Source organism: Hemiscyllium ocellatum, chromosome 13 (genome assembly GCF_020745735.1).
Source record: "Hemiscyllium ocellatum isolate sHemOce1 chromosome 13, sHemOce1.pat.X.cur, whole genome shotgun sequence".
In the NCBI taxonomy this organism is placed as follows: domain Eukaryota; kingdom Metazoa; phylum Chordata; class Chondrichthyes; order Orectolobiformes; family Hemiscylliidae; genus Hemiscyllium; species Hemiscyllium ocellatum.
The window spans coordinates 58,025,988-58,040,314 of record NC_083413.1 but is presented as its reverse complement, the minus strand read 5'-3'; the positions used below and the strand labels follow the sequence as shown (position 1 = coordinate 58,040,314).

Here is a 14,327-nt window from a genome sequence, read left to right as displayed (position 1 = left end):
AGGAGGATATAAATGGTATAGTCGACTAGGGTAATCAATTACAAATGGAATTCTATTCAGTAAAGTATGAAGTAATGCACTTAGAGTCATAGGGTGGTAGAGATATACAGCATGGAAACCAACCCTTCGGTTCAACTCGTCTATGCTGACCAGATATCCCAACCCAACGTAATCCCAGCTACTAGTACCAGGCCCATACCGCTCCAAACCTTTCCTATTCATATACCCGTCCAGATGCCTTTTAAATGTTGTAATTGTACTAGCCTCCACCCTTCCTCTGGCAGCCAATTCCACACAAGCACCACCCTCTGTGTGAAAAAATTGTCTCTTAGGTGTCTTTTATATCTCCCCCCTCTCACCCTAAACCTATGCCTTTAGTTCTGGACTCTCCCACCCCAGGGACAAGACCTTGTCTATTTACCCTATCAATGCCCCTTGTGATTTTATAAACCTCTAAAAGGTCACCCTTCAACCTGTGATGCTCCTGGGAAAAACAGCCCTAGCCTATTCAACCTCTTCCTATAGCTCAAATCCTCCAACTCTGGTTACATCCTTGTAAATCTCTTCTGAACCTTTTCAAGTTTCACAGCATCCTTCCGATTGGAAGGAGACCAGAATTATACACAATATTCCTAAAGTGGCCTAACCAATGTCCTGTACAGATGCAACACAACTTCCCAACTTCTGACCAATAAAGGAAAGCATACCAAAGGCCTTCTTCACTAACCTATCTACCTGTGACTCTACTTTCAAGGAGCTATGAACCTGCACTCCAAGGTCTCATTGTTCAGCAATACTCCTTAGGACCTTACCATTAAGTGTATAAGGCCTGCTAAGATTTGCTTTCCCAAAATGCAGCACCTCACATTTATCTAAATTAAATATATCTGCCACTTCACATGCCATTGGCACATCTGATCAAGATCCCATTGTAATCTGAGGTAACCTCCTTTACTGTCCACTACATCTCCAATTTTGGTGTCATCAGCAAACTTACTAACTATACCTCTTATGTTCATATCCAAATCATTTATATAAATGATGAAAAGTAGTGGACCCAGCACTGATCCTTGTGGCACTCCACTGATCACAGGCCTCCAGTCTGAAAAACATCACCCTCTGTCTTCTACCTTTGAGCCAGTTCTGTATCCAAATGGCTAGTTCTCCCTGCATTCCATGAGATCTAACCTTGCTCACCAGGTTAGCAGGTCCCCCATGGGGAACCTTGTCAACCGCCTTACTGAAGTCCATAGAAACCACTCCGCCCTCGTCAAGTCTCTTTGTTACTTCATCAAAAAACTCAATCAAGTTTTGAGACATGATTTCCCACACACAAAGCCATGTTGACTATCCCTAATCAGTCCTTGCCTTTCCAAATACATCCCTGAGGATTCCCTCCAACAACTTGCTTACCACTGACTTTACGCTCACTGGTCTATAGTTCCTTGAATTGTCCTTACCACCTTTCTTAAATAGTGGCATCACATTAGTTAACCTCCAGTATTCTGGCACCTTACCTGTGAATATCGATGATACAAATATCTCAACGAGAGGCCCAGCAATCAATTCCCTAGCTTCCCACAGAGTTCTAGCATGCACCTGATCAGGTCCTAGGGATTTATCCACTTTTATGTGTTTCAGCATCCAGCACTTCCTAAATGTAATATGGACATTTTTCAAGATGTCACCTCTATTTCCCTACATTCTATATCTTCAGTGTCCTTTTCCACAGTAAACACTGATGCAAAATTGGTATCTCCCCTATCTCCTGTGGCTCCACACAAGTGCAAGAGTAATATGGACATAGAATAGGTGTTAATGGCAGGTGTGTTATGGACCAAGCCAGACCCCGCTCAAAACATTTCAAGAAAGTAACACAGACTCTAACTTTGCTCGTTGTTTTAAGCAGTTGTACATTGGATATTCCAGGAGAGATGCAGCTGGTCAAACCACTTTGTTTCAAACAAAACAGAATTTATTTAAAAGCTTACTGAATGAAACACAAACAAAAGAGAACAGAATACCGAGTCACTTAACCTATTTGAAAACCCAACAGTCTACAACCTTCTTGTACTCCACACATCCTTTTTGATCTTTGAGAGGCCCTATTCTCTCCCTAGTTACCCTTTTGTTCTTAATATATTTATATAAACCCTTTGGATTCTCCTTAACTCTGTTCGCCAAAGCTATCTCATGTCCCCCTTTTGTCGTCCTGATTTTCCTCCTTAAGTATACTCCTACTGTCTTTATACTCATCTTAGAATTCACTTGATCTAACCTGTCTTTATCTGACAGATGTTTCTTTTTCTTAACCAAACCCTCAATTTCTTTAGTCATCCAGCATTCTCTATACCTACCAGCTTTTTCCTTCACCCTAACAGGAATATTCCGTCTCTGCAGTCTCGTTACATCATTTCTGAAGGCTTCCCATTTTCCAGCCAACCCTTTACCTGCGAACGTGTGTCCCCAATCAGCTTTTGAAAGTTCTTGCCTAATACCGTCAAAATTGGCCTTTCTCCAGGAAATATATGATGAATTGTAGGACCCTGGGAAACACAGAGGATCAGAAGAACCTTGATATGCATGTCCACCAATTCCTTAAGGTAGCTGAACAGTAGGATAATGAAGTCATATGGGATACTTGCCATTATTAGCTGAGGCATAGAGTTTAAGAGTAGGAAGGTTATGCTGGAAGTGAAAGGTTGTTTTGGCCACAGCTGGAGTATTGTATGAAGTTCTGGAATCCATATTATAGGAGGGATGTGGTTGCAAAGGAGATTTATCAGGATGTTGCTTGGGCTGGAGAATTTTATGTATGAAGAGATTAGATATACTGGGATCACTTTCTTTGGAGCAGGGAAGACTGAGGAGGGACATGACTGACATGTATAAAATTATAAGCGGCATGATGTAGGAGGAACATTTCTTTTTGGTGGTGGGATAAATGACCGGGGCTTGGATTTAAGGTAAGGAGCAAGAGGTTTACAAGGGATATGAAGAAATATTTTTTCACTCAGGGTGATGAGAATTTGGAACCTGTTGCTTGGAAAGATGGTAGAGACAGAAACCCTCATAATATTTAAGAGGTATTTCGATGTACAATTGCAGTGTTAAGGCAGATAATGGTAGAGGCCAAACATGAAAAATGGGTTTAGAGTAGCCACCGGCAGAGATTTGATGGCATGAAGAACATTTTTCTGTCCTCTGGGCCTCTCTGAGTCTATGACATCAGAGGGTGATAAATCTTTGGGAATCTCTACCCAGACGGCTGTGGAAGCTCAATCTTTGAATATAATTTTCAATTGCTCTCTGATCACAGGAGAGATGCCAGAGGACTGGAGGGCAGCTACTGTGTCTGTAAAAGGCATTGAAGTGTTCAACCAGCCATTACATTTACAGTATTTAACGGAATAGTACAACTTGCTGAATGGTCTACTCCTGTTCTCCTGTTCCAATCCCTTCCATTCTTCTCCATCGCTTATTGGCATCATTTGCTTTCAGTTAGGCTGACCCATTTTCTGCTGTTCAAACCTGTGATGATGCTGCTCCTTTAACAAGGTTATGTTTTCCTTGTTTTTTTTCAGAGAGCTCATAAAAGATACAGATTCCGAAAAATCAAAGTTGAAGGGTTTTAGGGCCAATTTGTCTGTAGCTAACAGATTCTGCCTCAGGCAAAAGGCTTTTAAGTTTAAAAAAAAGACTTGTACAATGAAAGGGGTGTGGCCAGTTCATCCAGCTCAGCTTTACTCTGGTTTGGCTTGGTTTTAGCACGTAGAGTTGAAAAAGCTGCTGGACCTTAAAGAAACAGGTCCAGGCTGATCCTCCTCTCTGTGGCTTCTCTCCTGTAAAACCCTGGGTTTGATTTAACCTTTTGTGCTAAGGAGTGTTATGGGGTTTGTTACAAGTATTGGGAACAGCATCATTAAATTGGGATAGTCTATTGGACTTTTGGATAGGTTAAGTTATTCGGTATTCTGTTCTCTTTTGTTTGTGTTTCATTCAGTAGTCTTGTAAATAAATTCTGTTTTGCTTAAAACTAAGTGGTTTGACCAGCTGTATCTCTCCTGGAATGTCCACTGTACACCTGCTTAAAACAACTAGCAAAGTTAGGGTCTGGCTTTCATGAAATGTTTTGATCAGGGTCTGGCCTGGTCCATAACACATCTGCCATTAACACCTATTCTCCATCCATATTACTCTTGTACTATCATTAGCACTCCCTTTGTCTTTTGCTTTGACACCCTCAACATCTGTTTTGCTCACTCTTCTTCTCCCTTTGTCAGCAGAATTAAAACCATAGACTTTCAGCCTCTTTCGGTCCTGAAGAACAGTCATAATGGCCTCCAAACATTAAATCTCTTTCTGTCTCCACAAATGTTACGAGACCAAATGAGTTTCTCCACATTTTTTAAAATCTGATTTACAGCATCTGCAGTTGTTTGCTTTTACTTCAAGGGTTCTATTTTGAACTGAAGAAAGTTATACACTGGGGGTTCCCCTGTTGCTTTTCTTAAAGTATATGTATTAGTGACCTTGTCTTAGGTGTGCAGGGTGCAATTTCAAAATTTGCAGATGGAAGTTCAAATTTTAAATTATGATGAAGAGGACAAAAATGGACATGTGCACTGGACTGATGTGGCAGATTAAATTTACCGCCAAGAAGTGTGAAATGATACTTTTAGGTTAGAAGAATGATGAAAGGTAATGCAAGTTAAAGTGTGCACTTCTAAAGTGAGTAAATCAACAATGGGACCAATAAATATATGTGCGTACATCATTAAAGATAGCAGTGCAGCTTTAGAAAATAGTTTAAAGGTATATATGTGATGCTGAGCTATATGAAGACAATCATGAGTACAAAAGCAGAGAAGTCATAATGAACTTTAATCAAACATTGGTTCAGCATCATTGGTATTGCATTCAATTCTGAACGCCACACTGGAAGAAGGTGTGATGGCATTAGAGGCATTGCAAAAAAGATTTAAGAGCATTCCAGAGATAAGGAACTTCAACTTCAAGATGGAACGGAAAATCTGGGGTTGTTCTCCTTGATGAAGGAAAGGCAATGGCAACATGAGGCAAAGCTATGTATGCAAGGTGAGGGTCTGAGAATGTGCTGAAGATAAATTTACTTGTGACTTTGAAAAGGAAGTTGAACAAGTACCTCAATTGAAGTAAAATTGCACATTATGGGAAAGGGTTAGGGAGTGAGACTAACTAAATTGCTCTTGTAGAGTTGTCATGAACTGGGTGAGCTAAATGGTCTTCTCCTGTGCTAGAACTGTTCTATGATACTTTTACTTTGGCACCGTTAACATCTATTCTTGCTCATCCTCCCCCTTTCTCTGCTGTATCTTTTATTACTTAAGTCTTCAACATAAATGAAAACTGTTATCCACAAGTAGAGAGGTCATAAGGACTAGGAGAAAGTGAGGACTGCAGATGCTGGAGATCAGAGTCGAGAGTGTGGTGCTGGAAAAGCAGAGCAGGTCAGGCAGCATCCAAGGAGCAAGAAAATCAAAGTTTTGGGCATCAGCCCTTTATCAGGAATCATAGGTCATAAAGATCGATCAGCTATTTGTAAAGTCCAAACAATGCAGAACTCATGGTATTTATCTATGTACAAAGAAAGAAAATATTAATGAGTTTCATACTAATCATTGTTACTTTCCTGCAATGTCCGAAAGTACTCCAAAATTTCTCCTGTGATGGTGTTCATTGGCACATAGCAAGTAGGTTTCATAATCTTGCAGCTGTGATAAATCTAGAATCTGTGTCAGATAGTCAAAGTAGCAATGCAAAAGTTAGTACAGGAGCAGTTAAACTCTCCTTTCTTATTCAGTCTGCTTGCATGCCTGGAAGTGATGCACTTTAAGAAGTACAAGGGCATTGTGTTATGGGACACATTCCAAATATCCTATCTCTGCCAGATTCTTTTCTAGACTTCACAACCAGCTGTCATGATTCTATCATAGAAGTTCTCTGGAATTTTGGGCTCTTACACTCTCTAAGTTACAGATTATTTCCCATTGTTGACAACACAGTACTTGGATGACCTGTTCCCAGTTGTGTGTTAAAACCATTTTTGAATTTGTTAGGATATATATGTAGTCAGGTTCAGCCACATGTTTTCAATGAAAATGTAATTTATTTCTTAGTGCCTGTCTATCAATCCTCAAATCATATTAATGGCTTGCATGATGGGGGTGAGTTGGAAAATTTGCTCTTTGGGGAGTTGTTGACAAATTATCTATTTTTAATGATTTGAGTATTCAAATACTCATTTGAGTATTATTGCTTGAGAATGGCAAAAATTGAAACTTGCATTTAAATATCTCAAATTGTAAAAGCAAATTTAATTTTAATGTATCCTATGCATTCACGATAGTTCAAGATCCAGACATCGCCAGCGGTCCCATAGTCGAAGCAGTGAACAATCAAGCCGCAGACGAAGTTACAGTCACAGCAGATCTAGAGAAAGAGAAAGACGAAAAGCCAGAGACAAAGGACGAGAGAAGGACCGGGAGAAAGAAAAACAGAGGGAATCAAGAAGTGATAAAAAGGGGTAAGACAGGATTTATACTTAAAAATGCCTGATAATGTTTTATTAATTTGGATGATCTTCAATCAGGAATAACTGCAAAAATGGTTTGTGTTCATCTTGTTTAATAGCGCTAGTAAAATATCTGTAAAAGCTGTAAAATTTGCTTTGTTTATAAAATATAATATAAATGATTAAGTGTGAGAATTGTATTTTTGCTAAAACCTGAGCATCTTCATGCCGTAAATTTCCAAGTCATTATATTTTTGTTATCATTTCTTATTCTTTAAACAAAGCTTGGTATTTAAATGAAACAAAAGTTAGAAATTAAGTAACGTTTAATTATATCTTATTCAATTTGACTAACTTCTGTTTTTAGTATGTTTTCCTGTTTAAACCATACTATTCACATGAATCGCAAAATACAATGAAACTTACTATTTGTGTTTCAAGGTTTGGGAATGATTTAAAAACATTTTAATATTTTGATTCAATACACAGCTTTTCTTTTGTATTCCATAATGAAGTGGGTCCTTTCATCGAAGAGCTCATGTAACTTTGGCATCTGAAGAAAAAAAAGTAAAACTGACTTTTCATTTGTCATCAAACAGCGCTCATGTTTTTCTACCATTTATTAATTGAAGTCTTTAAAACTGCATTTCTAAGACTGATAATTTCTATTCCAGGATATTAAAAACAGTTAGAGAGAAAAGTGCAGGCAGGATAGTCCTATATTTCCAAAGTCTGTGGCATTCTGGATTGGAAAATTGCAATTATTACTCCATTACTTAAGGAGGTATGGTAAAAATTTTCAGATCAGGTGAACAATTGTGCAGAAGTTACTGGAGCCTGGCGTTGGAAGGAATTTCTGAGCATTTGGATAATACGACCTAAAAGAAAATAACACACATTTTTACAATTGTGATTTTGAATAAATAAGTACTTTTTGGATGTTTAGAAGGCATTTGATGAAGGGCATGTTATAAGTGTTAACATGTATCAGTTGTGGAGGGATCTGCACTTCAGTCTAATTTTTTTAAGCTAGTGTGCATGTTGGAAATAGTACATTTTCCTTCAAACTTGGTTATGGATTTGTAAGAGTGCCTGAGGCATAAAATTAAGTATTTTGATTAAATCACTCATCTGTTTGTTTTCTCTCTCTCAGTTCAAATCTGTGTAGATAAAAGAAGTCATTGTCAGAACTTCTACTGCTTACTGTTTAGAACCCATGAATTTGTTTGTTTCTCTGAATTTAAGACTATGTAAATGAATTGGTCCTTTTTTAAAGAGGATTCATGCACAGAACTTTGAGGTTTGCACCCACACATCATTGAAGTTGGCAGGAAATATTGTGGCTAGGAATCCTTGACTTTGTATGTAAAGGCATGGTGTGTGCAAAAAGCAAACAAATTATGTTGTATGCTTCTGAATTGCTGGTTAGACCTCACCTGAAGTAACATGTCAAATTATGATCACCACACTTCAGGAATGCTATCAGAACCTTTCAAATTGTTTAAAGGAGACTTATGATGATTTTACCAAGACATTCTGTATGTGTGAGAGAAGTGATTGTTCTTTTTATAGCAAAGAGATTTAGTAGAGGTATTCAAAATGGTGAAGGTTTTGAATAAAGAAGTACTTTTGTACTGACAGGAGGGTGGGAACTAAATAATGGGAAGAAAGTACAGCTGGGATTTTATTTCTTTGAACAGTGAGTTGTTACAGTATGGAATGTTGATGGAAGCATATTCAAAATAATCTTTTGAAACTGAATTACATGTCCAATTAACAAAACAGAAATTTGCAGGGTATTTGCAAAAGATTTCTTTTAAAAGATCCAGTTTAGATACAAAAGGCCAATTGGTTTTCTTCCCTGCTGAATAGTTCTTTGTGAACTGATCTCCTCCTGCTATTTCATACGTTGTTTAACCGTATCATTTATTTGCTGCAGTTTGAAATGCAGTATTCCTTAACATTGTAGATTGCATGATCAAGTTAACCTTAATGAAGTTTTTATTTTAAATAATGTATTTCGGGATGAGTGTTGCTAAACACTTCCATTTAAACATTAAGTTCATAAACAATGACTTGCCAGAGACAGTAGCTTCTGAATAAATATTATGGGGTGTTAGGAAATGTACAATAGTTGTGTAAGTCAAAGATGAATACTTGATTTTTTGGTTTGCAATGACTGAGCAATTTTTGCTTTTAAATTATTTAAATAACTGGGAACTTCCCAAACAAAATTCACAGAAATGTGAGGGAAAATGCACCTTTTGTGGCTTTATGCTGAATGCATATAGTTTTGCTTTCAAGTCAACAGACACGACTTCTTTGGGCTGAGTTTTCTTTTGCTGTTTGTAGTAAATGTGAGAGGACATCCTAATGATTCTACATCTTAAAATATATATTGCTTCTGAAATTTAATATAACCTTTATTTTTTGCACATCAGATGGTATTGTACATCAAAACATTTGTGTGATGATCAATGTGCTTTAAATATCTATTAAAGTGTACAGACTAAAGTTGTCACTAGGACACCAGTGTATGATTTTATATTTCTTCTTTACTTTTATCAAAATTTTGACAGGATATGTTTTTTGAACAAATAATATGCAGAGTTTTCAGTTTGTCAGCAGCTTTGAAATACAGCAGCCTGTCATTTGCTCTGTATTCTTTCCTCCCCACCTCTACTCATTTTCATTCTCTCTCCTCCCCCCAAACAACTTCTCCAACCACACACACACACAACTGGCATCCCATGATGCAGGAACTTATTATGTTAATTTCTCATCATTAACATACAGGTTACAGAGTTCTGCTGCATGAAACATGCACAGAACCTCTTTTAAGTGTCTGCTCAGATCAAAGCAAGCTTATGTGATTTCTGTTGTCTTGACACCTAACTGTGTGGTGTTGTTTTCATTAAACATTTATCACAGTTCCAATGTGACAGCAGGCAACGTTGGGTTTGAGTAACGTGTTTTCATGCAAAATTTATTGGAGAAGACTAGATATTGTAAAGAGATCTTGTTGCCTTTCACTGGAGGCAAAAGGGTAAATAGTTGATTGGAAGGAAGGAAGTTATATCTTTGACATGGCACAATAATGGTTTCATTTGACAGGGTCAGAAGAAAACAATGGAAGTATTAAATGGCTTGTTGACTTTTGATATATAAGTATATGCTGTAGAAATTCAACTATTTATAATAATTGGAATTCAGAATATCTGTAAAAGTTTATTTCAGTTATTTCTGATACGGAACCCCTTCACACAGCCTTATATATATTTATTTATAAGTTTTCCTGAAATCATTTAAAAGCTGATATCTGGGAAATGAATTTGCATATAACACTTGCAGAGTTACCAACTTTTGCTTTCTGTTTTAATTTCATGTCACATAATTTATGTTACTAAAAACACAAAAAAGCGAAATGAGTTTAAATAACTATACTTTGGAGGAGAGTGGTGAGGAAATGGCATGTTGGAGACAGAATTGTAAGTAAGTGAAAATAGAACGTACAACATTGTTTTTGGGAAATATTGTCAAAGGGGTAAGGTTTTTTTATCAGTGGTTTTTTTTTGGCTTATGCCTGTTTTACTTTTCTCTAAAATCTAGTTTCAGGTATATTTGTACATATTCCTGATTAAGGGCTTATGCCCAAGATGTCTACTGTCTTGCTTCTTGGATGCTGCCTGACCTGCTGTGCCTTTCCAACGTAACAATTTTTGATGAGATTTTATCTGGCTACTTAAAGTACTAAATGTGATGATCATTTTGGTGGTGATGGTGGGAGTAGATTGCGTTTATTCTGCCTTCTGTTCATAAATAGAATAGCCTTCTGTACCATGGATGAGGCCAGTTATCTGGGCAGGCTGGGGGTTTTCTCCTTGAAACAGAGTAGTTTATGGAAGATTTAATTGTGGTGTTCAAAATCATGTAGGACTTTTATCAAGTAAATAAAGAGGAATCATTTTCTGTGGCTTTACCCTAGGGGAATTGCAGTGACTCAAGAAAGGAACACACCACCATCTCCTAAGGACAGTTAGAAATGGGCAACAAGTGATGGCATTACCAGTGAAACAATAAAATGAATGTGAAGCCATGGAACAGGGTCCCGGAGAGGGATAGATACTTATTTGTCATAGAAAAGTTATAAATGGTAAAAGGCAATTTCAAAAATTATTAACACTTCAGAAAAATTTTTTTAATGCAACATCTATAGTAACCTATAGATAGGTTAGTGAAAAGAAAAATAAACTTTGTGTGATGGCTAAGGCACCTGATTGCTATGATGGTAGATTGTAGGTCCTTATGGAAGATGACCTGGAAGGTCCCTCTGGTTAAGTGGGATGAATAGAATTGATGTTATAATAAGACCAAGATCTTCTTGAATATTGGAGCAGGCCTGAAGGTCAAGTGGCCTACTCTTGTTTCTTGTTCGCTTGTAGGACCTGAATGACTGCTTTAAATCTTGCAGCCTAGTATCCAGTTATATTGGACCAGGGTAACTGATTTTCCCAAATGACAATTTCCTCCTTAAGATAGAGTCTTATGATTTGCAGTGGTTGGGGCCGAGAGTCCGTTAAGGAGAGCTGGAGTGCAAGAGCTTCTGCTTTCGGAATTGTCCAACAACATTGAACACATTTCTGCTGTTCTGGATGAGATTGAGCATTGCAGGTTGGATGAGCTAACTGACTATTCCATTATCATACAGGAGGCCATTCAAGTGAGGGAACAGAAAATGAATGAGGTAGTAGATCATAAGATCTTAATAAATAGGAACAGGAGTAGATTATTGGGTCCCTTGATCCTGCTCAGTCATCTAACAGGATCATAGTTGATCTGACATTCCTCACGTCCGTTTTCTTGCCCTTTCCCCATAACTCTTGATTCCCCCAACTGATCAATAAACTATCTGAACCTTAAATATACACAAGAACTCTGCCTCCAAAGCACTGTGTGGTAAGGAACTCCAAAGACACTCAACTGTCTGAGAAGTAATATGGGATAGTATAATTAAAGAGGTAGGCATTGTTTTGTACAACCAAGAACGTAAATCTGGAAGGCAATGTTGTCTACCTGGTCTCAGACTCTGCACAGGGCTGAACAAAAATTCAGAGTGGAAGAGGGAAAATCTATTTATTGTGATCCTCAAGTAGTAACAATGACTCAGAGAGAATAATAAAAAATGTTCCGCTTAATATGAGGAGCTAATTTAAAGAGTAGAGCATTAAGGGTAATAATCTCTGAATTATTAACTGAGCCACATGTCAATTGACAGAGAGCACTTAAAATGAATGAAATTAATACATGGCTGAAAGTCTGGTGTGAGAGAAGTAGGTTCTACTGCATGGGGCTCTGACATCAATTCTGGGGAAAGTGGGATCTGTATCATTGGGACAGTCAGCACCTGATACTTGCTGGGGCCAGGGTTCTAGCAGGCCAGAAGTAGAGAGAGTTTAAAATGAAACAGTGAGAGGGAGGGATCAAGTTTTGGTAGATGTAGCAAATCAAAATCAAAGGATGGAGTCAGGGAAGAACAAAGTATGAAAGTAGGAAATAAAGGACAGAGAAGAGCTGGAGGGCACAGAGAGGATAAACATAAGAATGCATTCAAGACTAGATGTAAGAAAGATAACAAAAACACAAAAGTAAAGGCTCTATATCTGAAAGTGCATAGTTTTCATAACAAAGCCAACAAATGTACGCATTGAAGTAAGTTAGTTTGACTTGATAGGCATTTGAGCCATTTGAGAAAGGATGTACTAGCACTAGAGGGGGTGCAGAGGATGCTGATTCCGGAGTTGAGTAGGTTGGCTTATGAGGAAAGACTGAGTAGACTGGGATTATATTCATTGGAATTTAGAAGAATAAGGGGAATTCTTATAGAAACATATAAAATTATGAAGGGAATAAATAAGATAGAAGTAGAGAGGATGTTTTCTACTGGAACTCTGACAGGAGAGCATAGCCTCAAAATTAAGGGGAGCAGATTTGGAATGCATTGAAGAGGAACTTCTTTACCTAGAGGGTTGTGAATCTGCGGAATTCCCTGCCCAGTGAAGTGGTTGATGCTTCCTCAGTAAATGTTTTTAAAGCTAAGATAATTTTTTGAACAGTATAGGAATTAAGGGCTATGGTGAGAGGGTGGGTAAGTGGAGCTGGGACCACAAAACGATCAGAAATGACCTTATTGAATGGCAGAGCAGATGGGATTCAATTCCAATCTGTTTAATCTTTGCTGATAAGACAATCCTACTCTCCTTGGGATCATCTCAGTGAACCTTCTCTGAATTGCCTCCAGCGAAACAATATATTTTCTTACATAAGGAGATCAAAACTGCTCTCAGTACTCCAAATGTAATCAAGCCAGCTCATTTTACAGATACAGCAAGGTTCCCCTTCTCTGATACTCCAACCCCCTTGAAATAAAGACCAACATTCAGATTGTAAGTTTGCTAGCTGAACTGGTAGATTTGTTCTCAGACATTTCGTCATTATGCTAGGTGAAGCACTGGTGTTCTGTCCCGCTTGCTATTTATGTCACTTGGTTTGTTGTGGTGGGTGATATCACTTCCAGTTCTTTTCTGAGATATTGGTAAATGGGATCCAAATCAATATGTTTGTAAATGGAATTCTGGTTTGAATGCCAGGCCTTGAGGAATTCCCATCCGTGTCTTTGTTTAGCCTGTCCCAGGAAGGATGTATTGTCACAGTTGAACTGGTGTCCTTCTTCGTCTGTGCATATGGATACTCGCGATAGTTGGTCATGTCTTTTGGTGGTTAGTTGATGCTCATGTATCCTATTGGCTAGTTTGCTGCTCATCTGTCCAATGTAATGTTTGTTACAGTCCATGCAGGGTATTTTGTATATGACGTTCGTTCTGCTGGTTGGTGGTACGGGTTCCTTTATATTCATCAGGAGCTGTTTCAGTGTGGTGGTAGATTTGTGAGCTACCATGATGACTAGGGGCCTGAGTAGTCTGGTCATCATCTCCGAGGTGTCTTGAATGTGTGGCAGAATAGTAAGAGTCTCTGGATGTGTTTTGTCTTGTTTAGGTCTGTTATGTAGGAATTGGCAGACTGTGCTTATTGGGTACCCTTTGTTCCTGAATACATTGGATGTTGAAGAAATGTTGATTCTCCTGCTCTTTGGATGCTGCCTGACCTGCTGCGCTTTTCCAGCAACACATTTTCAGCTCTGTTTCCTTCTTGCAACCTACCTTTCCACTTATTTTTGTGTCCCCCAGTTAGAGGAACCCAGTACATCACTACAAAAGACAAAACTGAAACATTTGCGCCAATCTTCAGCCAGAAGTGTTGAGTAGATGGTGCACCATCTATTTTTGAGATCCCCAGCATCAAAGATGCCAGTAATCAGTCAGTTTTATACGGTCCACATGATATCAAGAAGCAGCTGACTGCACTGGTTGAGATTATAAGCTCTGATGACGTCACAGCAATACTACTGATCACTTATTATCCAGAACTAACTGTGCCTGCAATGAAGTTGTTTAAATGCTGGTATGACACTGGCATTTCCCTGACACTGCAAAACATGGCTCATTTACAAACCAGTAATATCTCAAATAATTATTTTAAGTATTAGTGGAGTCATTATATTTCAAAAGCCCTTAACTAAAACTGTTTCCCATAAATTAACTTAGCTTGTAGTTGCTAATACCAAATCCTTATGAAATGCAGTGGTATGATATATATCAACTTACACACATTTGTACAAATACACAAGATGTCCCTTGCATCTTATGCTGCTTGAACA

The 14,327-nt window shown here is 38.1% G+C and overlaps 1 protein-coding gene across 1 annotated transcript in view; it reads left to right on the top strand.

Moving 5' to 3' along the window:
• The window catches only part of rsrc1 (arginine/serine-rich coiled-coil 1), a 455,856-nt gene that overhangs the window by 103,506 nt on the left and 338,023 nt on the right, over positions 1–14,327 (top strand). The window contains exon 4 of the mRNA XM_060834209.1: positions 6,389–6,565. Coding sequence (XP_060690192.1) covers positions 6,389–6,565 — 177 coding nt within the window. The remainder of the gene's footprint in view (positions 1–6,388; positions 6,566–14,327) is intronic.